Source organism: Streptopelia decaocto, assembly GCF_964273445.1.
Source record: "Streptopelia decaocto genome assembly, chromosome: 2".
In the NCBI taxonomy this organism is placed as follows: domain Eukaryota; kingdom Metazoa; phylum Chordata; class Aves; order Columbiformes; family Columbidae; genus Streptopelia; species Streptopelia decaocto.
Genome location: NC_138655.1, coordinates 44237039 through 44265012, shown reverse-complemented (window position 1 = coordinate 44265012; position 27974 = coordinate 44237039). Strand labels below are relative to the sequence as shown.

General features: G+C 36.9%; 1 protein-coding gene across 2 annotated transcripts in view; it reads right to left on the bottom strand.

Moving 5' to 3' along the window:
- PRKDC (protein kinase, DNA-activated, catalytic subunit) overlaps positions 1–27974 on the bottom strand; it is a gene marked incomplete at its 5' end in the record, with an annotated part of 84477 nt that overhangs the window by 38360 nt on the left and 18143 nt on the right. For both annotated transcript variants that reach the window (XR_014183257.1, XM_082044771.1), the window contains 32 exons: positions 199–297; positions 1180–1353; positions 1780–1929; positions 2023–2147; positions 3352–3463; positions 3878–4009; positions 4593–4744; positions 4950–5093; positions 6035–6154; positions 6344–6481; positions 7837–7985; positions 8205–8277; positions 8480–8545; positions 9074–9242; positions 10308–10486; positions 11509–11716; positions 12725–12852; positions 13139–13306; positions 14292–14396; positions 15092–15277; positions 17021–17224; positions 17537–17695; positions 18732–18864; positions 19002–19210; positions 20350–20576; positions 21487–21741; positions 22265–22398; positions 23385–23484; positions 24500–24594; positions 25014–25240; positions 26034–26141; positions 27306–27458. Coding sequence is in view for 1 of the 2 variants with exons in the window: in XM_082044771.1 (XP_081900897.1) it covers positions 199–297; positions 1180–1353; positions 1780–1929; positions 2023–2147; positions 3352–3463; positions 3878–4009; positions 4593–4744; positions 4950–5093; positions 6035–6154; positions 6344–6481; positions 7837–7985; positions 8205–8277; positions 8480–8545; positions 9074–9242; positions 10308–10486; positions 11509–11716; positions 12725–12852; positions 13139–13306; positions 14292–14396; positions 15092–15277; positions 17021–17224; positions 17537–17695; positions 18732–18864; positions 19002–19210; positions 20350–20576; positions 21487–21741; positions 22265–22398; positions 23385–23484; positions 24500–24594; positions 25014–25240; positions 26034–26141; positions 27306–27458 (4781 nt within the window). The remainder of the gene's footprint in view (positions 1–198; positions 298–1179; positions 1354–1779; positions 1930–2022; positions 2148–3351; positions 3464–3877; positions 4010–4592; positions 4745–4949; positions 5094–6034; positions 6155–6343; positions 6482–7836; positions 7986–8204; positions 8278–8479; positions 8546–9073; positions 9243–10307; positions 10487–11508; positions 11717–12724; positions 12853–13138; positions 13307–14291; positions 14397–15091; positions 15278–17020; positions 17225–17536; positions 17696–18731; positions 18865–19001; positions 19211–20349; positions 20577–21486; positions 21742–22264; positions 22399–23384; positions 23485–24499; positions 24595–25013; positions 25241–26033; positions 26142–27305; positions 27459–27974) is intronic.

Below are 27974 nucleotides of genomic sequence, written 5' to 3'. Positions count from 1 at the left end.
GCTTCACATAAATTTGGTGTAACAGTAGGGGACAAAATTTTGCATATTAACTTATTGGAAGAAAAGGAAACTATGTTATCTCACTGTTACTCTTTGATACTAAAATACTTAAAAAAATCTCTAAGGATCAACTCTTCCGAGATAGAGCAATTTAAGGATTTATTGCTTCAGTCAGTCATCACAACACTGTTTACTCACTGCAGTTCGGCATTCTCGTCAATCAGTCCTTGAAGCAGGATTTCTTTTGCCAGTTTGAGTATTTCCTGAGAATCACCATCTGCTTGGCTTTCTGGATCACTGATTTTAAGAGAAAAATCTCTCTTAATGACTTCTCTCAAATAATCCATTGTAAATTAAGAGGATGAAGACAGTGGGAGAAAAGGAGGAACATGACTTTCTCATAAAAATCTCAACTTGATATCACTGCATTTGTTTTCATAATATGAGATCTTCATTGCCAAAAATGTCTTGTCTCACCACTACTTAGAAAAGTAAAAATCTGAAAGCTAAATAATGCACATTAGGTATTACAAAGGCCAAAAGGAATTAATTCTGAGTTTGCAAGGTCAAACCTGAGGAAAAGGCAGGGAATTAGCTTGTCCCAAGCGATGCTGGAGTAAAAACTGCCTGTACTTTTTCTTCACAACAATTATCCATTCAAATAGCTCAGTTATCTTGTGAAAAAGCATATAACACAACCCAACTAAGTTAGAGGATTCAACATCAACCCGCTTGTCAAACTGACTACATCCCTACCCTAAGGGGTCAAAGAAAAGAACATCTTTATCCTATCAGATTGAAGAGATCCAGATCATGCCAAAGTGCTTTAATACACCTTCTAACTATAAGCAAATTTCTCTAGTGTACAGTTCTTACTAGTTACAAATTCCAGCAACAAGAAAAGAAGTGGAAGCATCAGAGCCAAGACCTCTTCTATCACCATGCTGTGGTGATGAAACATCCCAGTTCTGGACTAAAGTTCAGGTTTAAGCCTTTGTCCCATACTGGAAGTGATAAAATTGCCACCAAAGGCCAGAGCTACTTGGGGAAACCATAGGCTCGATTCTTCTGAGAACTGGCAAAGTCCCACACTGAGGGACATGTGCTCAAAGTGTCACAAGCACTTTCACTCTGCTTGTGACAAACCACTGAAAGAAAACATCTGCTGGGAATACATACCTGTAATTATCATAAATCCACATCAGAATATCATACATGCGCTGTCTACATATTACAGAAGGGTGAGAAATGAACCCTGATACTGCAGGAAGAAGTTCTTTAAGTTCTAGTGGTTTTAGTTTAGACAGCATCTTGTACACTATATCCAAACAAACCCTTTGCCTTTCATCATCCCTAAAAAGAGAGGGGAAGAGGGGGAAAAAAGAACAGTTACATTGCTTTTCTTTTCACTGCTACACAGAGAACCAGAAGATCAGTTTAGGTTTTAGCAATAAAATCTGCATTTGCATAAAGGGCTTGAGGTAAATAGTTTTGAGTTCAACCTCAGAGTGAGAATATAACTAAACTAATACATAAAACAGAAATTCACATCCCAGTGGTGTTTCACCTTAATGCTATTTAGGTTTTTTTCTTTGTTTTTCACAGCCATTTAACCATCTTAACTCCCAAATTCCATGAGCTCACATTAGGAGAGCAGTGATCAAAAAATGAATGTAAACTATAAACGCTTCTGAATCTAAAAATGTTGTGATCAGCACAAAAAATGTTATCAAGAAGTTTAGATTATGCATCCACATTAGTGATCACACAACCACTCACCTGTGGTTCATGATCTGGGTAAAGTCTTTAGTCTTTAACTGCAAGTGAAGATCAGGTATTTCTTCTGCCCGACACATTATTACTTCCAGACAGTAGGTTTTCATCACACCATGAAGTTTGGGTATCAAAAAGAATACTGCATTCATAAACCTTGACAGAAGCAGAAGGCCATAAAGAAAAGCAAGTTATTGTCCATTATTCCTCTAGATCTAAAATGAACATACCAAGTAAATCATGATATACCTGTCAGCAAGAGGTGGGAAATTCTTAACAACTTTATTCAAGCATTGAATAAACTTATCCTGTTGGGCATTCTGATGTTGTTTTAATTGTCTTATGACACAATCATAAACTGGATCTTCAAGTACCTGAAAATGAGAAAGACAGTAAGACAAGCACAGCCGTGAAACTCATAACCATCGTAATGCCACATAGTTCTGTTGCTGTACTGTTTGATTCTAGTGCATTTCACCAAGTAAGATTCACTTGCCTCATCTTGACATTTATGGTGCTTCGTGGCTGCTGTACAGTTATGCCCGGCTGAAACATATGTTTGCCTGCTTAGACAATATATTTGTGAGCTTTCTTTGATTGGTTTGGAAGAAACACCTTAATTTGGAAATACAAGTTGCTTAGTATGCTTATATAAATAAGTAGCTTCTCATTCACTATGGCAGATTTCCAATTAATGACTGTAAAAACGCCGGTATTTTTAGTGAAAAGGTGAAAAATAATCAACAGCCTTCATTTAATGTCAAAGAAATAGGACATAGGGTAAATAGGGTAAAATGTTTGCACTGTCTTTGCTCTTGCTCATTTACTCAAAACACTGTGAAAGAGAAGCCTGTAGGAACTCAGTTTATGAAATATGCTCTACAAACTGTGAAACAGTAACCAGAATTCAATTAGGCAGAGAAAGAAGTAAAAGCAGCGGGGGAGAGAAGTAAGAATAACCTACAAGGTAAGACTAACGATCCACCTAGCCCATATCTTGGTATTTTTGTCTCAAATAGCAGCTGCAGAATGAAACTTAGGGGGAGCACATGAGCCTGGGTGCATTTGGTCCTCCTTTTCCCCCATGCAACCCGACGTGCATCCGTCATTAGATCAGGGATCCTGGAATGCACCTTGTTGTCTAGTGTTTTTAGAACCTGTTTATGTTTGTTTTGTACATGAATTTGTCTAATTTCTCTTTGAACCCACTGATGCTACTTACCCCTAGAACCTCTTCTCGCAACAAATTTCAGAAGTTAACCAAACAAAACAATGAAACCATGAAAAACAAAATTTAAATGTACCATGCCAGTGTCGCTTGTTAGCAAAAGCTGAGCAGCACCCCAGATAGAGACCATTCACTGTCAGCTCCAAATCAGCAGAGCAAAAACTCCACGTTTAGTTTTCTCTCAAATTCTTTTCCTCTTGAGTTAATAGCTTAAAACTTTTACTCAATCTTTTGTACAAGGACTGTTGAGTTTTAAATACATTCATTTTGGGGGCTGAATTGAGTAGTCATACAAAGACGTACACAGAATTAAGACAGGAACGGTCAAACACACAATACAGTTCACTTACATCTTCTCTCTCAGCAAGATAATGAAGAGCAAGTCCCAACACTTCTGCTGCAGCTGCATAAACTTCTTTATACTTCAATAAGCCCATGTTGCTGGCCAAAGCCTGAAAATACCTAACACAAAAATCAGACCTGCTGTAAGTCACTACTCCAGCCTCCAATTTTAAACTGAAACAAAAAACTCACACGAACTGTCTAGGGGAACAGCAACTGCTTTTAGAAGAGCTGAATACAGCAAAACATGGATTTCCACCTGCAGTGTCTCAGTTCCCGACTCTGTTAATCCCCATGAAACTGCAACCCTGGGACCCACTGTAAAAAAGCTTACGTTCTCTAGATATTTTCCAAAATAAATGTGGTCTGCAGTTTGCCATTAGAAAAGCATTACATCTGACAGACAATAGAAAAGGGATGATGGGGCAAACAATTCTGATGAACAATCCAGCTACCATAGTTCATGCTGACAAGTTAAACATGCTCTCTGTCTTATGGTTTTATCAAAATTCTCCAAAAAGCTGCATTTCTCACCTGACACGGTCTATTTCACACTTTGGGTCAAAGGGAGGTAAACTGTTAGCCAGAACAATTCCAAGCAGCTGAATTCCCACTGAATTGTCCTTTGTATCAGGATCTCCACTAGAAAACTTTTCAAATATTAAACTGTTGGATAAAAACATAAGTAATGATATACATGAAAGCCCCAAAATATACACACCATAAATCACTTGCTATGTATATACGTACACACAGCCCCACCCAAACCAGCAGAAAGCATGCATATATGCATATACACTTCCACCAGCACCAGCAGAAAGCATATATTCAGAAGTATTTAGCTTCAATGAGGAAGTCTAAGAAGTCTTTGAAAAAAAAATCTAAAAAGATAAGATTGTAAGCCCACATCAATTCCCTGCAACAAGTTCTAGAACACAGCAGATCACAGAAGTCTTACTAAGAGTGCACCCATATTTGGTGATAACACTCAATTTCAAATAAAATGTCTTTGCAGAGATTACTCCTGCTTTTGTTGTTGCTGTTGTAACCCTCTACATGTTTTCCCTGCCTCCTTGTTGTTTTGCAAATTAAGTTACAACCTTTGGAGAGTCCAGTTCTGAAGTTCTACTGTCAGCCCTAGGGACAAAGAGTTTACTGTTGCAGATGAATTTACCTTTTCATCTCCTTTGATAAAGTGCACTTCTATTTGTGAAATACTGATAAAATAAACAATTGTCTAAGTGCTTACCTGTAAGGTATGGAGAGACAGTTCTTCCAACACTCTATAACTGTCTTTATGATTTCTAGATTGTGTCTGAACACAGCTCTTTTTTGGTGAAAGGCATTCTTCATTAAGAATTCAAGCAATCTGTTTGCTAAAATCTCATCCTTAATACTCCCCTACAATGAAGAAGAACAAAAATAAACATAGTGGCTATGCCATGAAGACATATATTGTTTTATGAAAGCAAGCAAGTAAATATACTATTTTTGAAGTTAATATCTAAAAGAAACTGTGGACTCACGTAGAAAAGTGCAAAATAACAAACTCATTCATTACCAAAGAGTCACAATAATATTAAAACTGAACTTCACATTTCCTTACTTTGGGAGTGGCTACACTTGTCCAGGAAAGGATAGTAACTACTATTTCCACTACCATGTAATGAATTCCTTCACCTCCGTTATTCCCAGAAACAACAAGCTGCAGCAATGGACCAAGCCACTGCTTTGCATAAGGTCGGAAAACCTATGGAAAACAGGAGAATCAATTACCAGTCACCCAACTATTCAGTAATCTGTTGTTCAATGATCACTACAGGTTAGACTGTTAAATCAACCTCTTAGCACTTTGCTTAACCTCTAAAATTGTTGTGGTGGTTGCTTTAAAGTAACTTTAAAATAGAAAGTATCCATAACTACATTCCTCACACTTCTGCTTAGAATCCTTTACCCAAGTGTTCATATAAAGTTAATTATTTCTCTAGGACCCACATAATACAGCTCTCACTCCGAAAACCCGTTCTTAAAAGATTTGAAAGACTATGCCATTTATCTACCCTTCCATTTCAGACAGCTTTAGTAAGAAAGTACCATTAAGTGGGTGCTAAAGCTTCTTGAATTCATTCTGAAATTCAGCCTTTTTGAATTTTGGGTTTGGAATATTTCAGAAAGAAGCATTATACTTTAAAATCACTGTATGAAATAGGATGAGAATGTTTTACCCAAGAATGAGAACATTTCTTCTCAGGCAAAGATACTTTATGCTGTCTTAATATCTTTCTGCAACCAGAACATCATTTAGCTCTAAGGATTTCCATAAGACTCATCCGTGACCATTAAAAAACCACTGGTTTTGCTCCTGCATAGGTGGCAAACAATCAGCCATAGCTCTTGCCCACTATCAATGAATCAATTACTTACAGTTCACAGAAGACAAATATTGTGGACATCGTCTACTTAGAGAAGTAGAGTTTGGGGAAAAAAAGTACTTATGTTACACTTCAAATACTGCCACTATCTGGAATTTTGGGCCATGAATGCATTTCCTTTTACCATGGCAAGATAATCAATTTGAATACCCCAAAAGTCTCAGCTGATGAAATATTTTAACCCACAAGAGTTACACAGTTGATATTATAATTCAACCTGTTACGTTAACAGAAAAAACGTGTCCAAAAAATGACTCACATCCTCAGTATTAACAATAAGTTTTGCAATGAAGAGGCGAATATTTAGTGGTACTGATGGATTTCCTAATTTGCCATGCAGAAATTTCATCCAGAGAGGAAGATCTACTGGTAATGTCCCCTGAAATTTAAAAGAGATGAGCAAAAAATCAAATTACTTGGATTAAACAGTCTTACCAAGCCAAAGAGCTCCTAGATTGAGCCACGTACGCCACATTAATGCCTTATTAATAAATAAAGGCATGCAATCCTGACTCCCTTTTCTTGGTGTAATTAGTGAAAAAATGCCAACTTTTGGGTTAATACTGGCCTCCTCTACTTTGGGTGTGATCTGGTTCCTCTGCATATGTTTAATCAGAGTGGTCAGAGAAGCCATACATTCATGTTGGTTGAGTTCATCCATTTCCAATTCCATCTCATCATTTAAAACCATGTATTCTGTGGGCTCCTGAAAACAAAACAAAAAAAGACGCTACTATGATTAACAATAACACTACATTTTCTTTTAAATCATGATAATGCATGAGTCATTCTGATCTTATCTGTGTTTACAGATTTGACTGTACGCTCAGTATGTGCAACAGGGAATACACCAAATGTGGTGTTCAAACAGACACCTCCCAAAGATACGTACCAGCTGTGCCCATCTTTTACTTCCTGTGCCAACAGATGTCACCCTCATATTACTCTATTACCTGCCAGGATAGGTGTGGCAACTGCTGGAAGCAGGAAGATTTAGCTGAACCTCACAAATTACTTCATTTCACAGATGAAAGAATGTGTTAACACCTTTCACATGGGGAAGGTCATATTTTTATGGATGTGCTGTTTCACACTGACTAGCAACCACCACAATATCTTTTGCTACCCGGAATAGATCACAAAAGAAAATTGTTTATAGTTAGAAATTACAACATTACTACACAAAGCAGATAGAAACTACATTTCTGGTTAACTTTGCTGCAGCTAAAACACCTCCTTAATCCCAAACATAGAAACAGTTTGTCTTTATGAATGTTAACATTTATTTTGACAGATTTTACAGCCCTTCTTTCTGTTTTATAGCAAATACCTATCCTATCAGTATTACTCTTGATGTCTCTTGATTGATTTTGATTGACTGATTTGTCAGGCTGCCCAGGGAAGTGGTGGGGTCACCATCCCTGGAGGTGTTTAAAAGGCATTTAGATGAGGTGCTCAGGGACATGGCTTAGTGCTAGAGTTAGGTTTGTTATGGTTGGACTCGATGATCCTGAGGGTCTATTCCAACCAAAATGATTCTATGACTGCAGAAAGAACGCAACTTCAAGTCCTGGAACATATTAAATACTGTTCTTCCAAGAGCATCAGTTAAATACAAGGTGCCAGAACAGCGATACAAAAATAACGTATTTGATCATGTATTCCATGCATTTGATACAACCAGCTTGGTCAAGTGCCTTCAAAAACAAAAAGATGAAGGAAATTAGAGGAAATCAGTTGCCGAACAGCAAAATGCAACTACCACTAGGTACTCCTTAGTGCACATAAAGTCACAATCCACCTTTCTACAACTCAAGCTGGACTTCACTCACATTACTCAGGTTTAGAAACCCGATGCTCTAGCACTGCTTTTCTCCAGCTGTAGGCGGTGGAAGAAGAAAAATGACCAACAGAACACAGCCCAAGTCACCTCTCTCATCATCCATTCTCAGTTAAATAGAACAAATATAGGAGACTAGAAATTTCAACCCCAATACATGTATGCAATTGCTAGAAAGCATAAAACTTTTCTTCCTCACAGCACTTAATTCAATAAATTACCTTCCTCCTGAAACGAGTGCTGGTAGCTGTAACATCTTGGGAGCTATAAGAAAAACCTTGGACTCCAGTAGAAAAATCAAACTGACTCATTTCCTCGCTCAAACTGCTATCCATCATGTATGATGCAGAAGCTAAATACTTGGGTTCATCTGTATAGGAAAAAAGAATAGGCCATTAATCAAGGTAATTACAAGAAACAAGCCTTTATTGGCCACTAAATCTTGAGGGTGGGTGGGAATCGGTTGTTACATAGAGCACATTGAATGCTTTTATTCCTGCTACTGTAGAAGCCAATTAGCAACACATCAGTGAACACTGTATGAAAGGTAAGATGACATTTTTTTCACTGTCATAAATGACTTCCATACCTTGATCGCTATTCCCTGCATCCCTGGCCTCCTTTCTAATAGCAATGTATCGCTTCTTCCTTTCCAGAGGCACCTAAACAGCAAGAAATCAAGGCTGAATTTTTTTAAATTTACAGTTATTTATTTACAGAACTGCCAAAAAAATGATCAAAACCAGTTAACATGAATGGAAATCGCATGTAGTAAAATTACTACTATAAAACAACAGCTAAATTACTTATTCCTACAGCCGTTTACTACCAGAACGAGTATGCTAAAAAGTACATTCCACTCACCTCAATTTCTACAGGAAACATATACTGACGCTTCAGGTCTATCAAATTTTCAAAAATCAGCAAGTTCTGTGAACCAAAGCATGTTTGGAAATATCCAAATTATAATGCTGCACACAATAACAATTGCTCTGAATGCATTTTATTTCTTCTTAAAAAAACCCAGATCAACAATATAGACAATGTGGCATGCTTCTCTTCTAAAACATTACTGTTAAGAAAATTTTGCTATTCAACTACTCAAGAATTCAAAACACAGACTATAAAGAGAGTATCTCTTATTCAAGTATATTTCAAGCACTAGAGAACTTAAGCAATAGGGTTTTCCTCATATTTTAGATAAATTATTGAGAATGGAAGGAAAACAGGGTAAATGTATCACTACTTCACCCATTCCCCAACAGATGGCAAAACCTGCATCAGCAATTCAAATTCCGTGAAGAATGCAAGAAAGTCAGCTACAACTCCTTCTATTGCCTCACCAGGTAGTTTGTTAGTATAATCGCATGCCATTCAGGTTTGATTTATTGCAATCAGGTAAAATCACTTTGTGTCTCATGCTCTGAAAGCCTTCTAAGAGCAACAACAACTTCTTACCTTTTCTGGTTTTTCTGTAAAAAGAAAGCCTTGATAAAATTTACTTTCAGTGAAGACACAACTGATAACAGCAATGGCACAATTATATGCTGCACAATGATACTGTCTCCTCTTCTCCAACAGCTGACCCTCTCCTGCCATGTTTTCTGTAAATGCATCATAGCATGACCTTAAAACAGAAACAGGCAAGAAAACACCATCAGAAGTCTCTTTTTAAGAAGCACAGGAAAGGCCCCAGTCAAAGACCAAAGAATTTCAAGAGAACTTTGTTATTATAGAAGTAACAGCATTAAACCTCAGACTTGCTCAAGTTCTCCACAGCTGTACTGTGCTAAACGGGAACCATTCCGCAATGCAAAGACAGCTTCCCCAAGTATCTACACAGCGGTCCTAAACGTCAGGAATACCATGATAGGCCATTTTCAGATAAGATGGAGGTATGTTTCAATTAACGCACAAATCTCTCTCATGGTCTTTTCCAATGAAATTATGACCAGACAGGTATGCTAAACTATGCTATAGATCAGCTAGAAAAAAATGGTTTAGATGCAATTTTTATAGGTCTTTTGTCCCCAGCCATTTATAGATCTTCTGCAAAACACAGCCAAGAAATTCTTTAAAGGACATAGTATTTTAAAATAAAATTAAAACAAAACAAATGAACAGCAATTCAGGCATCTCATATTATTTTCAGAATATTGAACAAACTAGATAATACTAATTAGCATATCTATATCAGTATTACGATTTTGTTCCCTTCTGCAGCGGTGATTAAACCAAATTACACCTACTGGGCGTGCTGCTGTATTATGAAATGTAAATTAAAATCCATCCCATCTTCTCATCAATCATATAAATACCTATCTTACAACATAGAACCATCCTCCAGAGGAAAGTGTAACTATACTGAAACTGAAATTGTGAAAACACAAATCAAAGGCCAAGAATCATACAGGAAAAAAAACAAAACAAAACACAAGCTTAACAAATAGAAAAAAAATGGCAAAAGAAGGGGACAAAAGTTATCCTGACACAGAATTATAGTCTACAGTAGAGATCATTCTATCAATACAAATTCAATATCGTGTATTCCATTTAAAATCAAAAGCTACATCACAGATTACATTTACCTTTGAACAAATCAATCTTCTGCTTTATATGGCATACTTACAAAGTCTATCTGCCCAAAACTCAATTAGAGATCAAAACAAAATAAAATAAATAATAGTCTTACTTTATTAGTGTCTTGGTAAGCTCATTTCCTTCTACACTCATGGAGCCACGGTAAGCTTGGTTTATTTTAGAGTCCTTGGAGTAAACATCCTCTTTTGAAAGACGCACATACATCACTTCTAACAGCTTGTAATACCCCATTTTCTTGGTGACTTGTGTATCAAAAATACATTCATTGGACTGGAAATAAACAAGCAAAACCTCAGAAAGAGATTTCCTGGATCCTGCCCTTCCTAAGTTGCTCTGCAGTCACTCTAGTTTCTACTTAAGAGCTTTCAGCTCACTGATACCTTCTAAAATGGAGAAAAGAGCTGATGATAATAAAAGACTGACAGATTCCGAGTTCCTGTGTAATACAGTTATTAAAACTATGTCGACCTGGTCTTTATCAGATGAGCTGCCTTAAATACAATTGGCCTAAATCATTATAGTGATGTTGGAGTATAATAAGCAGAATAGCAAGTAATGGCTCAGACTCATTACACCTGTAAGTATTAATAAAACATTCATACCTGTCACCATACTGGCTTTCATTCATTTTGATTTAATAACTATTATTAAATTTGGATCATTTCAGCTTCTTGTTTGTCTTGCTGCCTTTAAACAGCTGCATCAGCAAAACCATGGAAGTGAAGAACTACAGCAATAGAAGAGACCTCCACTGACAACACAATCATGGCACGTAACTATACTCTAAATCGGAGGATAGGCTGTAAATAAAGGAAGATCTGTGCTCGAGACCTCTCACTGAAGGATCTTTACAAGGATTTGAAGATACGTTTCTTTCTCTGGAAGGAAGGCACCTAATTTAAGAGCTTTCATTATGGAGGCTCAATATATCTTTCCTACAATGTTATAACAGGCTACAATGTTATACAGCTTTTATATTTCAAAGAGAGAATGGAGTTTTACTTTTGACAGAATTTCAGACCCCTTCAGATATATATAGATAGATTCTAGTTTCAACTTTTTTTACACAGTAGATATGCAAACATACATTAACCTCAAAGGAACAGTGTGTTGGGGAATAAAGTTTATCAGTAATAATCAAACTATGAAATTGGCACAAACTTCTGCTCCAAGATACAGAAAACTGGAAGCAAATGGCTTCAATTATTGTTTCACTCAAGGGTTACGCAGAATGTACATACCAACGCTGACATTTTACTATACCTTCCTCAAGTAAAAAAAGTAAGTCATACCTTTGTAAACCTGGAATTAAGTGTATCCATAGCCTGTACTATAATCTTGCCAAAGAATTCTCTCAGCGCATCCAAGCTGCAGTGCCACAAGAGAGTGAGGAGGGAGCGATCCACAAATGCTTGACGAGTTGTATTTGAAAGAAGTTCTTCACTCTGGAACATTTTGTGAACAGTGTCCAACAGTATCACCTGTTTGTCAGTGGTGCTCCTAAACAAGACAGTAATTTCAAGATGAAAACTCTTTTACTAGACTCCATTTATGTCTCAAAATCTTGTGAGTGACATTTAAAATTTTTTACTGTCTGCATTACCCTCCTGGGTTAGCATCCTACAAGACATACAAGATCAGGTTCAATTGTCACTTATTGTGCAGCTCTCCAAAGAAAATCTCAGCTTCTTACTCTGCAACAGATGGTAAACTTGTTCGTATATCTTTGTTAGTTTAATCCAAAAGCAATCATGAGCTTTCACAGTTCCTGTTCTGTAAACAACCTAAAAGAAGTATTCATCTGGTACACCTAAAGAACGGAGACAAACAAGAAGGAAAAAAAGGAGGAGACTTCACTGTTATCAGGTCCTTCCGTGATGTATCAGGTGTTCCACTACTAGATGAACTGTTGTTCTGAATGATTTTGTAAAAGCTGCAATTGCAAAAATGTGACTTCGGCATAAGGTAAATGACTTTGTCCAGGAAACTACACACTCCAAAATAGTCAATACTTCATAGCCCATCATGAATCGGAGTGTTTGGTTTAGAAGAGACTAAAGACTTCTTCTGTGGACAGAACATGTTTGTGTCTACAATTTACCACTCTGGAAACATTCAATTAAATGAACATGCTCTTGTATTTTCAAATGGGTTGAACGAAGTAATTCACCTTAAGTGCTATTAACTTAACTGATCATGTGGTTATACAGGGATAGCAAATACAGGTATCACAAACAGTTACTATCTTCAATCGAATTCTGCCAGAATACACTAATTTACACGGGGCTTTACGAAACTTACCCATGTGTTGGAAGTGTCATCTGGAAGTTGGTGCCACTTGTTCACACTTCAGAAATATTTGGGTAATGGGAAGGCAAAAGTAAAATCTGAATTAAAGCTATTATGTAAAACTTATCACTATTGCAAGGACGACATAATAGAGGAAGCATATTTGCTTCAGTAAAAATTCAGTGAGAACAAGAGTAAAATCTAAGAAACTAAACTCACCTTCTGGAAATTCTTTTGAAGCTGGCTTGAAATAAGTCCTCCACACAATGTCTATGGTCCCTACAGAGAACTTCTGTCATCAACTGCAACAACATTGGACTCTGAGACAATTCTAATGCATCTAAAAACTGAAAAAGAAGTAAACCGTAACATAAGGAGCCACACCAGATCAAATAAATTCCACCTAATTATGTAACTATTTTTCAATACTGATCAGAAACAGATGCACAGAAGGATATGTTGATTTAATGTGTATTTGTACATTAAACTTCTGGATAAAGACACAACTCAGAAACAGAAAGGCTGATTTTCTCATGTGAATTGAGGGTCTCTCTAATTCCAGATCCTGTAAAACATTGTTTCCAAACATAGTTCACTCAGGCTTCTAATGACACATTTGTTAAAAATACTGACCTTCTTAGTGCAGTCTACATAATTATTGTGCTTCAAGGTTCCTTTGGCAAACTCATCAGACCTCATGGGAAAATTGAAAGCTACAAGTTGATCAAGAGCATTCTTAAGGTCATTAAGTTTTTCTCCAGTCAAATTAGTGAAGAATGGGAGAATTATCACTGCTTGACCCTGAAGAAAAAAGAAAGTGCAGTTTCACGCCAGGAAAAAGAAATCTCTAACTACAAAGCAAGCTGATGGGACCACAAAATAGGAGCAGTGGCCGTGCTTATTGATTCAGTGGCTTAGCGTACTGATAAAGATATTTAATGTAGCTGCTCATCATCAGGTGCTAGTTTAGAAAACAGCTTTGGTTACTGCTGAGAGTTAAAAGCTTATTAATACCGCATTGGCTGGCATGGATATGAATAAGACCTCACTGTTCTTTTAAAGCAAGCATCCATTCTCACACAAGTGACTGATTTAATGCATCACCTGGCAGCTAAAACAAGATCCCAAACTATTTATTCTGAAGGCACAGGAAAGTACAAAACTCTGCCCAGCTAAAGGCAGGCTGGTAGAGCAGCAGCTCTGCAAAGCTGTTTCACTAGTCCACATTTTTTGATCTTCTAGTCTAAACCTTATGCTCCCAGCACCTTCTATAACTTCCACTGTCAGCATGCAGTACTTTACCTCCCTCTCCTGACCAAGCCGCATATAGCAGCTGATCCATTAGTACTGATCTCATACTTGCAGACATAGACATTAAAATCATGGCAGATATTTGTCATTTGGCCTGTAGGAAATGACACTCCTTGCTAAAAGCCTGATTAGCTGTTGTTTCTCAAATTAACACTTCAGAGTTCTAAATAATTTGCAATTGACAGTAATTTTTTGCCTAAAAATTACATGCCTTCCAGCTGGGCAAGAAAAAAAAAAGAGCACTTAAAAGCAAAGCACGACAACTGTGATATTGCCTTCTATCTGAAGAACAAAAAGGATGATTTACCATTTTTTAGGATGTTGAACAGGAGAATAAAAACTAGAAGTGGTGCCCATGTTACTGGTGGTGCCATGTTTACTAACATGAAATTTAGGTCAAATAACAAGGAATTTCATGAACAATTAACATTCTAATCTGAGGAGGGCTAGGAAGCCACTGAAGTGAGCATTTTACCTTGAGATTTAAGCCTAAATCCTGATCAGTAAGTAGACTGATATACGTATTAAAAACAGCTGTAAATGCTTCATGATTGGTATTGAAAGACACTGAAGAGTCTATCTGGAATGACAGAAGAAAAACAAATTAGGATTTTTTATTTTTCTTAAAACTAGTCAAAGAGATCGTTGTGTTAACCAACAATAAAAAAAACCATGAACTATAGAACTGTTTCTTTCAAAAAAATACACTGAATTAACAGAAAGCACATACAGAGTAATTTTGGTTTTAAAAGGACTATCAAAAAGAATTGTAAAAGCTCCTACACAGTACAAACAAACTCACAATGTTGAATATTTTCCAGGTAAAAAAAAAATGTTAGGCTCCCTCTCAAGGCCATATTTCCTACTGATCACTTCACTGCCACCTAATACAGCAATACAGCTGACATTCTTCATCCTAATATGACTTTAAAACAATTCAAGTTAAAACAATTAATTATAAAACAACAAAAAAAATATTCTCAATAAGCAATCTGTATACATTTGCATTCAGCTTTACAAGTTCCTAAAAAATATTGATACAGTAAGTAGATACATCATGTTTTCAAAATAGAGAAAGTAAAGACCAAAAACTCAGAGTAACAGAAATCAAAGGTCTTTGAAATAAAGATCTTTCTGCAGTCCATTGATATGGGTAGAACTCCTCCATTGTGAGTTTCTGGATGCAAACATTACAAAGAATTTTAACAGAGGCTGCTCATTTTTCAAGTTTACACTCTGTACTTGTATCAATCCTCCAGAAGGAAAACTGCGTACCTGCAGAACTTTTGCCAGCAGGGTCAAGATGGCCATTTTGCTCTCGGGAGCTGAACCTTTGGCCCACCAGCTGTCCAGTTTCCTCCAGTTTCTCAGTACAGCTGTGACCAGTTTCGCTCCTTGCTGCTTGCGTACGGTTCGCTCCCTGAAACTCTGATCTAACATGCCATTCAAAATGCTACTGACCTGGAAAGAAAAGCAACAGGTTGATATTCTTGCATCCCAAATGAAAGGATGATAGCAGCTCTTCATTGGTATGGGCAATCACAAAAAAAAAAAAACCAAAACAAACAAACAAAAAAAAACAAACAACACAGCAATGCTAGATCTAAATCTCAAACATATACAGAAGTTTGTCTGCACACACTTTTCAAAAAAGAGACTTACATCCAATTTACTCCTGTTTCATTGAGGGTACAATGCAGCAATTCCTTCCCATACCTTTTATGCAAATATGGAGAAATAAACGATAATCCAAAATATCTCTATAGATCAATACTTGGAAATTTTATTTAGTGTGAAGGTGAGAAATAGGAGAAATAGCACATATGCTAACCTATTTGCATACATTTTGAAAAGAAAAATAAACCATGGCATATCAGATAGGAACCAAGTATGCTTCAATCTCTTTTCTTCAAAAACTAATGGTCACTGACTTCCAAACCTGACTTCTGCATTCTACTCCCAAACAGCTGGCAATCACCTAATAAACTAGATCAATGTTACCAACCTTGTGATTTCACCAGATTTGGATGGATACAGTAAAAGTAAACCTTACTTTTTCTTCCCATATGTCACAAATGCATACAATTGAAGAAGAGATATCAAATGTAATCTATAAAACATACATTTTTTTAAAGGCCACATAAAGAAGAAAAGCAGACAGTAAACAACAGAAAAGTGTGGTTTTGACCCAATTTGGCTATTTACCTTAATTAAATGAATGAAGGCTTTTAACAATATTGCCACACTTAGCCAGTGTAAATTAGTAGCCCATCATTTTTGTGACACACTTTTAAAAGTAAATCTACTGTGACATGCTCTGTATAGGAAACACTACAGTCATCACAAGCCTTTTGTCAGTTTCTGGTATCATAAAAAACTATGCTCCCAGTGTTTTAAAAAATTACTTGGAAGCAACACCTTCGAGCATAGCATCTTGGATAAAAAAAAAAAAAGATTCAATTATTTTTAAAAGGATGATCTGCTTTCCTCTGTTTGTCAGACACACTGAAAGAAGGCTTCTCAACTATAACACACTGCCTTCATGGATCTGTAGGTGAGCTATACATTAGTAAGTACTGTGGACCCAGAGGAGAATATCTGTTGAGCAAAACATGTGGTGCTCAGACTGGGTTCATAACATTTTCCCTGTATTTATTTCTGGCCACAGGGTGTCGTGCATGGGTATGTATTTGTCTCTCCTTTTGATATTTACATCCAGGTCTACTTCTGTGGACTAAATGGGTGGTGATTTGAGTTCATTTTCCAGTTTAGCTTTATCCAAAACAAACCCAGTCCACATGCTCTGGGATTACGCTACAATAAAAATCCAAGCACAGTAAATGGGAACCATCAGACTTGCTTTGAAAGGACATTCTTAACCTGAAGTACTATGCAAAAAACAATCATGCAATTCACAGATTTCAGGATAGGTAATAAGTAAGCACTTTCCACTCAGTTTGATGTGAGATGACAAAGAGCCTAAGTTATTTCAGGTTGCCAGGGATCACGAAGGTAGCGCCAGAAGGCCATGACAAAAAAAACAAAAAAAAAACCCAAAAACTATCAACGCAATGCTGTCCAAAGTGCAACCAAATGCACTTTTTTCCCCACTACACACTCAGCTACATCCACTTATACCAACAAAAAAAGTGTTACTTCTAACATTCACATTTGACTTTGCCCTTTTAAAGAAAAGTCTAATACCATTTGGGGATTGCTGACAGACGATTCCATAAGCTGGACTATGATTACATCCAGGTTTTTCAGCAGCTGTTGATTGATGGTTTCTGAGAACAGGCTGTAGAAATACTGTCCATGAGAGAAATTGATCAGGTTCTTCTGGGATGCTCCTGATAACGGCACAGATAACACCACTGTATTCAGCAGCAGACTCACCAGCTCCTCACACTGTGAAAATTAAGGTACAGAGTTATCTCAAGCACATTAAGTTCCACACATTTCTTACAAAAGCACATGAGTTTTTTAAAGCTTACATCCCAAACTCTTATGTTACCAGAAAGCACAAAAGAAAGCACAAACAGAACATTGAAATGCTTGTTATCTAAAATTGTCACCCAATTAAGCCAAAGAATACTTATAGTTCCTCTGTAGGATTATTAAAAAAACATCAGCCTTATCTACCCAAAACATGAGTAGAAGATTACCGATGATAAGTACTAAATGATGATTCAATATTTCAAGTGGAGAACTGTATCCTACCTGGTCATCAATAGCAAAGGCTAGCTGCAGGAGTCTGTCAGCTAATTGCTTACTGCTGATGTCTAACGATGGAAGAGCTATCCCTTCATCCCCAGGTGCAATACTTTTATAAACAACTGAAAGAAGCTTAGAGCCAACTGAGAAGTGGGGCCCTTCATCCTATGAAAATAAACGAACAAGTTACAATTAATATAAGCTGGAAAAAAAAAAAAAAAGGCTTTTCAATCCACCTGTGTAGCTAATGAAAACACCTGAACTCTGGGTTATCTTCTTATAAAGTGATGCAAGTATACCATGACAAGACACCATTCTAACCGAGGAACAAGATTTTATAACCAGGTAACCTGTATACTAAGTTTAGAATGAACTAACAGTAATTTGAAAAAATCTTCAAAAGATTACTGTCCTGCTCATTTTTTTTCAGATAACACTACTATAGAAATAAAAAAGAACAGCTTAGCGACAATGTGTGGGACACAAAAGGTAAAACGTTCAGCTTCTTTAGTATCACTAGCCTACAATCACCGCTCTAGCTTTTCTTCAGACAGAGGATATAGGGCAAACACCCCAGAGACAGTAAACATTTTGTTACGTCCTCAATATAGCCTTGCTCACCAAATTCTCAGTCCTTAAAGCTATTGCAGAGCCTGTTTTCCTTCCATTGCCCAAAGTAAAATAGACTGACTACAATCAGAACTTAGTAGAAATAATTCTTTTGAGTAATTTAGCCTAGACCCCTACCCCCATCTGTTCTCCACTCTGTTTTCCTACAACTCAGAGCCACTATATTGCTTCTGATAAGGCAGAAAGTGTTCATTTTCTAATTTGTCCCCCATCACTTTGAATGTTCTCTGTCTAAAAATGTGTGAAAAATGGCTCCTTTATGGGATAGTAAATCCTGATTTTTTGAGCTTTCAGTCTTGTGAAGATTACTAAAAGGAAGTTTTAACTAGATTCTGGTTGCTTCCAGGGCCTGGAAATTGCAGAAAGACAGAATTATGAAGATGATTCTAACTTCAGTATTGTGCTACTCAGTTTTGTAGAGTAAACATCAAACATTTATTTCTGATACTATTCAACACCAGCTCTTCATTGCTGATCTCATTTTACACAACTTCATCTGATCTATTCTCTGTTTTCATATTGTCCTTTTACACAGGAAAAGATCACCACTATTTTCTGGATAAACAGTTACCTGATTGTGAAGAACAGAATGGAGGAGGCCAGATTTCTGGAGTTGCTTGCAGGCAGAAAGGACAGCACTTAACCTAACTTGATCAAAACGTGCATCTGAATTAAACAGATCCACAGAACAAAGGTCCTCAAGGCTAAAGAAAAATGAGAAGCAACAACATTACATTGGTGGGGAGCTCCATGCGCAACTGTACACAATGTTATTTACTTTATTTCTCACCATTTCTCACATGTGTTTGGGATTCATGCTTACCAGAAAGCCCCTGCTTACCTTTGTGGTGTGATTCTTTTCTTTATGCACAGTTTCAAAGATTCCTTGTAGGGAGATTTCATCAAAGCTTTCATGAGTCTTACTGAGATATCCGGGAGATTCTTCATGACTTGCACATCAGCTATATTAAAGCCTACGTGCGATGGATCACACACTGTCATCACCAGAAGCTCTATAAGGTTTGCATTAAGCAATTCCTTCTCAAGTAGCTAGAAAGAATAAAACATTAAATAAAAGCTTTATTTAAAAATCCATTTAGATTTTCCTATTTTGTTCTTCATAAAGTATCATTAGTCCTTGTATCTAAAATGAAACAAAACATTGAACAGTAACTTAGCACTACATACAAATTCTCTTTCTCTATGAAATGTTTGACTTTCAATCAATTGTTCTAATATACAGTAACTAGGTATCTATAAAAATATACATATAAAAATATACATATAAAAATATACCTCAAACTGCACATAAGATCTTTCATGTCCGCATAGACCTGTTTCAGTCATGATTATACACCTGTAATCACCTTGAAATCCAGAGGCGCACCTCTGTGCACACTTAGAGAGTAACTTAAAACAAGAGACAGTCACAGTCTCAGAACTAAACCAAGTAGAGTAAATTTTAGAAAAGATTCATAAGTGTTACACTTTATAGAGTTAAATACAGTTTATATTGCACTAAAGCTAGGCAAATGGAGAGACCTGAGTATTTATACTGAATTCAACACACTGAATTCCACACACTGAAGGCCATCAAAAGTCACAGAATCATAGAATAGTTTCAGTTGGCAGAGACCTTCAGGTTCATTGAGCCCAACCATAACCTAACCTAACTCTAGCACTAAATCATGTCCCTAAGAACCTCATCTAAACGCCTTTTAAACACCTCCAGGGATGGTGACTCCACCAGTTCCATGGGCAGCCTGTTCCAATGCCTGACAACCCTTTCTGTGAAGAAATTTTTCCTAATATCCAATCTAAACCTCTCCTGGTGCAACTTGAGGCCATTTCCTCTTGTCCTATCAATGGCTACTTGCTAAGTCATGCAAGAAATACTAACTGCAAGTACTCCATACAGAACGACAATCTCATAGTCAACATACAGCTGGAATATACAGGAAATATTAGTTCCTCTAATCAAAACTACATCAACAACTAAAATTCATCTGTGCAATATAATTCCTTTCACTTACATGCAAAGACTGTAACAGTTTGCAACACTTAGTCATCAGTTTCAATTAAAGTGCTGCTAAAGATGATGTTCTCCTGTAAACTAACCTCACAGTGAAAAATACAAATCTTTAACTACATATTTTTATCTTTTATCCACCATATATTTCAGTGCCTACCTTCCAGAAATCCTGCTGGCACGTTTCCAGGATCATGGTGACAAACTCCATGATTCGGACTATAATTGTACACTTGCTGTAGTTATACACATCTCTCTCTTGTGGACTGAATGTGCTGCCCTTTGAAGTGCAGTCAAAGTACTTCTCTGCTGCATGGATATCATGCAAAGCAACAGTTTCAAGGAAGAACTGCACAGCTTCCAAGAATGAAGATCTTTCATCTACACCTAAGAAGAAACAGACTAAGTTGAAGGGATAAAGCAGCTCTCAACTTTTAAAAATATTTTGCATTGGGAAGAAAACAGTTGAATGGAGATAACAAACGGAAAGCCACTACATCTCACACCAGTGTTTTCTGATAGTCATGTGCCAGTTCCAAACATTAACACTCTGGGCAATGAAGGGTAGCCTTCTACTTACTGATCATTACAAGCACTTATTAATGATGATTATTTAGGCATGTGTAACAGAAAGCATAAGACTTTTATATCCCTAATTCTGAATAATTTAGTCCTACGTTAACTGCATCCAACAATGATCTTACAGTATTGTTTTAAACCAAGACAGAGACAACACAGACGGACTATCTAGAACTTCTACAAGACCCTCATGAATAATTGAAAGAAAAAGATTTTTAAGAGACTCAGTGGCTACACAGGGTATTACTATGCACCTGCTCAAAATTCAAATACGAAGCTTTTGGACCTGATGCAATTGAAACACCAGGAACTGAAAAAAGGAAACGTACAGGGCCTGAAGTGAAAAGGGGACTTCTTTCATTGCTTTCTAATAACTCCCTTCAGACATTAATAAAGAGCAGCTTTGGAGAGATTTAAATTAAGAAAAATAAATCTCTTAGTAAAAGAAGTTGCTGGTGACTCGATGACTGACACACAGAAATTTAAAAGGTATATATCCAGGACTAAAAGGAAACACTTTAAGATACACTATTAACAATGTATTTCTACATCAAAGAACATCCAGTACAACAACTGTTACTGAAACCTTTGGAAGAGGTTGTAAAATTCATTAACTCCACATTTAAGAAAAAAACTTAAATTCCAAGGTAAGAACTCATCTTGGATGGACTTTGCGTAACAGACATGAATTAACCTAATGCAACAGTGAATTGCTCACACAGTATTTCATGAGGTTTGATCATTCGTAGCTCAGAGAACGTATTGTAGCAGTCCAGCGCTGCTAAGAACATATCCATCCACCGCATGACAGTCTGTAAACTGAAGGGCTCCTGCATTCCATGGAGTGTTGGCTGAGAAAGGATCCCAGATGGATTTTTAGCATCGCTGCCACCTCCTTCAAATTTGTTAATGAGGAAAGAAACATCTCGTTCTTTCAAAACATCAGCCAGCCAAGAAGATGGAGACTTGTTTCCTGTAGAAATAAAAATAGATATCTAAATTCGCTAAGAAACACACATTTCAAACTACCAAGGAATTAGAGGCAAATGGACTGATACGCCTAAACTTTGTGTTTTAAACTGGATCTTCTAGTGGAGAAGTTATTGGTTCTGGTCTAGCCTTAGTCATGCTACTTAAATTACCCACAAGGAAGAGGCCAATTTGTGAGATGCGCCCACAAGTTTCCAATCAGCAAATACTGACTTCATAGCTGGATATAACAGCAGTTCTGTGCCTGTGAGTTCTCTTTCCTGGCCAGAACAAAGTTCGCAATAATACCATCTTCTATGCTCACAAACCTCCCAAAACCCCTGAGGTTCTCACAGTATTTGATTTCCAATATGAGCCACCACTCAGTTTCTATTTAACAGCACTGAGTGAACATTTACTTCAAAACCAGTTTTTCTGGTAATCAGTACTTTACACAGAAAACACAGACGTAAGGCATGCGCAGCATCTAGAAAGCAAAGATAATAGCACACTGTGACTTACAATACCTGGTAATAAAGGAACAAATTCATAGAAGAGCTCCATAGATTTATGTCGGCACTCTGTTTGCGGTCGTCCACACTGCACTAAGAGCCACATGACAACGTCCTGAAGACACACTGACTTAGTAGCTGGAAATCCTCTGCACAAAAATATTAGAGATTAACAGTCCTCTTGACATCTACCAAGAAGCCACATTCTTCCAGTTGAAAAAAAATCAAAATGTTTCATAAGCATTATGCATGTCTTGTATCTATCTAACCACAACCCATCTGCACTACAAGGAAGAGCTCTTCAACAAGCACACCCTGCACTGCTTTCTTTTGCCCCCACTCTGTTATGGATCCCCAGAGCACAATCTCCACAGAAAAATTTTAAAAGGCAGAATTTGGTCTCTTTCCTTCTCTTTGTAAAATTCAAAAAGATAAAAATGGAGACTAAATCTTAAATAAGCCCACAGAATTTCCCTCATCCCTAATTATCCAGTTTCCTAACTTACCATGTGCCACAGCAGTGACCTAAGTCCCAGACTCCACTTGCCTATTTCTTTAGGGTCACAGAATAATTCAGGTCAGAAGTGAGCTCAGGAAGTCTCTAGTCCAACCCCCTGCTCAAAGAAGGCTCAGCTACGCCATCAGAGCAGATGACCCAGTGCTTCATCCAGCCTGATACTGAATCCATTCTTGCTTCTTTGACCTTTTTCACTACCTCTCTTTACTCACTGATAATCCTGCTGCAGCTTGTTCTACTTCTGCTAACACTTACAGCAACAAAAATTAAAAAAAGAGACTCGGGAGGAGTTTCCTCCAAATGCTTTGTAACACCAGTGCTAATGTTATTATAAATGCTGCCATGAGGAACATCTGCTTTTCCTTCCCTTCTGTTCTTACCAAATTAAAGCAAGTTCTCTGTTCCAAGCTCACCACACTGGAATACAGAATGTCCATCATGACCCTTTTTTATCATGTCCAACATTTCTCACCAATGGTTCAACAGACATATCAGGAGATCACTATCAGCGACAGTCACAAGATGAATTCTCTATTCATCCTTAAGTATTAATGGAACGATGTACATCATTAACCAAAATGTAATATTTGAAAAGCAAAAGAACGGTAAATTGCTGACCGTGGCACTCGCCGTTTTCCTTCCTTGTTCAGAGAAGGTGCTTTATGCTTAATTATGCGCTTCAGGTGATTAATAGCATCACAACATTGTTGAGTGGTACCTGTTAGAAAGAGAGAATTGACATGTATAAATAAATGCTACTGACTTAGTTAAATGAATCAAGATATTATCACTATAGAAATGGTGCAAGAGACTTACACAAAGGATAATGTCTATTGCCTCCACTACTCTGTGCTTCTACAATAAATTTTTCAAGGCCACAGAACAAGACCATAAAATACCAGACAGATCAACACGGCCTGAGCCGATCATGAGGCCTCTGCTCTAAGACTCTGTATTCTATTTTCTGTGCTCGTGCTTAGAGAAACTACAATTTTCCCATACAAATATTTCTTCTGCCATATCCTGGACTATTTCTCCGAAATAAATAGATATTTGTAACATCAGCTTTTTTTTGGTTTATGTTCTAATTACTATTAATTGATGAAACTTAGAGTTGGGGGTGAAAAAAAAAAGAGAAGAGCAAGTTTACTGAAAAATCATTAATACTGTGGAAGATGACAGATTCTTCACACAGCTACATACTGTTGTAGAAAATGACAATGCAAACAGGAAAGGGCACTATGAAATCATGGAAATCTTCCACAGAATATAGAGAAATGCCAATTTTTGAAGCATTTAGTTTGTTAATATTGTTTGTAAGTATTTAATATATTTAATACGTTAAAATATAGAAGAGTAGACTTCAATATTCTCATCAAGCCACATTTTTACAATATGTAACTGCAAAACCAAAACTCCAATCAAAAACACCACTAGCATTTTCAGTATTACTATAAAACCGTAAATCATAGCAAATGTGAAAAGGTTCTCCCTCTTGAGCACAAAATCTTCCATCTTTATATGTTGCAAGGCGTTGATTCAAAGAGCCCCTAACTAGATACCAAAGGACCTCTCCATCAGTAATGAAAAATCATTCTTCTTTTGTTACAAAAGTAGGCACATTTACTTTTCCTCCAGTTATACATTCATGGTTTGGTTTAGTTTTCCGTTTTTAATTCAAGATTGAACAGGATGACTTTTCTTAATTCCATAGTTAATTAATTATAGCTCACCTAATGATTTCTCATCTGTATGGGTTAAGGCTAGACTTTCCAGAAATACAACCAATGCTTCAAATACAAACTGCTCCACCAGAGAATTTTCTTCCCTTTAAAAAACAGGAATAAATATGAGAAACATGAGTAGAAGCAGCACTGAGTGTGAAATTCTAATTAAAAACCAAATTAAAACACTGTAGAGATAAACTGCACAAGATGTTTGTACGAAAATATACACACATCCCCTCTAAAAGAACAGCAATGAAGATTTGCTGATCACCTTCAAAAGGCATACATAATTCCCCATAAACTTGCAAGAGAAATTTAAACTTCTCCACTCCCCACTTGCAGAAAGGCTAAACTACAAGATTATAATTAAAAATTAATAAACTGAGTAACTCAATTTTACAGCTATTTTATTAATAGAATGAGTGCCAGTGGGTGACTATTTGAGTTCTACGTGCCATTCTTTTTATTTCCTTGAACCTTTAGTCCAAGTTAGCTACTCTTCCAAGCTCTGTTTGCTCACCTGAACTCTCTGTAGATGCTGTTAAAAGCAAGTGCTGCACCCAGTCTCTTGAAAGCACTAGGATGGAGAGCAAGACTATACAACCGTTTAAAAAGAGACTTGGTGTTCACTGGGCTTCTCTCCTGCTGTATCGGTGTTGTCTGCTTAATAGACCATTTCAAAAATTCTCGTACGCACTGACCACAGAAATCTCTCAAAGTGCTGTCAACTGGATCCACTATGCCACTCTGAAATTACACAACATTATTTCATTACAAGACTGAAAAAAAAAGGGCACTGTCTCAGTGCAGTTATTAGAGCTGCTTATTTACACAGTATTATTTCTAAGTTTAAAAAAAAATGTACTCACACTTTCCCAGAAGTAATAGCCTCAAAACTACTATTATCTAAGAGAAGAGGGAGCATTTCCAGCCCTCACAGCAGTGGATTAGGGCGCAAAGATCAGGATTTCTATTCCCATCTCAGCTACTGAGCCGTCTGGAAGTCCTGTCTAAGTCACTTTATTTTCTGATGAGCCAGTTTCCTCTGCTTTAGAAGTGGTGTGGCAACATTAATTGACAAAAAAATTTACAAAAAGCACTGCAAAACCTCTTGATCTATCTTGCTTCCAGCTACTTTAGGTCAGTGCAAAAGCCAGTTTTAAATTTAACCTGTTTGCTCCTGGTGAAAGCAAATAAGCTTAGAGGAAAATTAAGCACACATCAAAAGTAACTTTCATTCAGAGCAGGGGAAAAAGTTCAGTAGTTCCTTGTATACACTGATGATAAAAATAGTGTTTCATTAATCCTATCAGCACTCTGAAGACACTACCTTATTTTGAGAATGTTCGAGAAACAGATAAATCCATCAAAATCTCAGTTAAGAAACATTAAAAGATCACAGCATTGATAACCTGCGCTCCTTTCAGACTAATAGGAGCCAAGAGACCTGTTTATGTGCCCCTGGTTCTTTCAGCAATATAATAATGCTAGTTAAAAATAAAGTCATATGGCACAAAGAAAAGGAAGACTTATGACCTACCAAGATAGCTTCCAGAAACACCACCGTATCTTGACTTTCAAATTTTTTGTTGTTTGTAAACCAGTGAATGAGCTGCATGACTAAAGGCTCATACAACTGTCTTGTTACCTGAAAAGAGTAAAAGTCAACTACATTTCCAGGATTAATATATTTCTGTGCCATTTCACTATTAAAATATATAAAAATAAAAAAAAAGAATCTTATTTTATAAAGGGTCTATGAAATTAACAATCAGCTTCATATTACATTCCCATATTTGAGACAGACAGAAAACACTGCATACCATGGACTGATATACTAATATACAGCCAAGGAAACAAAGAATTTAGGTTTCGAGCTGTATTCTGATCTAAAATCTCAATATTTACCATAAACATTATTCTAAATTGCAGGATCTCAACAATTCTACCTGTAAGTCAACCCGATCAAATACTCTCATACTATAACATAAAGAACTATTAAATATACTTGTTTATAATACAGCATGTATGCCCACGTGCATCGGTTTGGACCAATTCAGACGTTATTTACCTATGGTTTATGTTCAGCCATAGGCCAGCAAAAAGGGTTTAACCCAAACTGGTAACGTGGCTTCTTGTATATTTTAACAGAACACAAATTTGTTTGGTCTAAAAATAAAATCTGGATGCCAAGGTCCAAACAGCAGTCTAAAAAGGCATAAACCCTGTTATTTCAGTAGAGCTGAACTTATGTGTCTATTCTGTTTTGCGTAGAGGAGGAGAAATACCAAGTTTAAGTTTTTGAATTAAATGCTTAGCTTAGTTTTTGAATTAAATCCTTAGCTATATCAGGCAACTACAAATTCTCTCCCAAATGCTTTTGTTGTGGATTGTAGCTTCACACTCATCCAACATTGAAATAAACGACTTCACTTCAAATTAACTAGTTACAGCAAAAGAAAAATACAGAAACCAAATACAGCAATAAAGAGCAGCTACTAGCGCATCCTTTTTGAATGAACCTTGAAACCCTCATATATTGGTACACTCCTGTGAACTACACTTCATTACTGAAGTCTTTGAAAAGGCTTCCAGTTCCACCCCATGCCATCCCTCAATCTTGAAAAATCTATCCTTGACATAGCTTACAAAATACTTTACAATGGGGGAGGGGGTAGTGGAGGAGAGGGGAAAAAAGGCCACGTGTCAGGATAACTTCCAAAAGGATAACTTAGAAATAAAATTATAAATGAATTACTGCATTTAGAGGTATCTCAAACAAGCTAAAATGCTTATAAATTAATCTGCTTACCTGGTCTACATCACAAGCAAGACGAAGCAGAACTGGAAATATTCGCTTATGTAACTGATACATGGGTGGGGGGCCCTGACATCCTTCTGGCATCTGAGATGCTTTCCCCAACATATACGTGACTATGCTATGTAGCAGCTCACACGCTGCAACCTGAAATTTAGAAATCCCTTTGGTTATGTATCCATTACTTTCACAGAGAAGATAAAATTGTAGGCAGGAATGAGGCAGAAGAAAAGGTGTACTTGAGAAATCACACCAATCTGTGCTAAATCACCGTTCCAGGAACAGGTCATGTTCACAGAAGTAATTCACACACATTCTAACTGGCCTTTGTCCTTCTGTTCTAGTCTCTGTCATGGCCAGTCACTTTTCAGCTGGAGAAATTTTCACTGAGGAAGTCACCTATAATCACGTTTTCAAGGACACCTCCGTCTGGACTGTCTTCGGATACCAACGTTCCAAACCAGCAATGCAGCAAATAGTTGCTGAAGTGTTCTGTTGGACTGGGCACACAAGCCCATACGCTAGGCATGAGGAGGAGGCCAAACAACACTGAAGATCATCTAGTTTTAAATTTTCATTTTTATGGTAAGTCTAACTCTCAAAGCACAATGGTGTCTGATAAAGCTTATACCAACTCCTTGGTTTTCAAACACTCAGAATAAT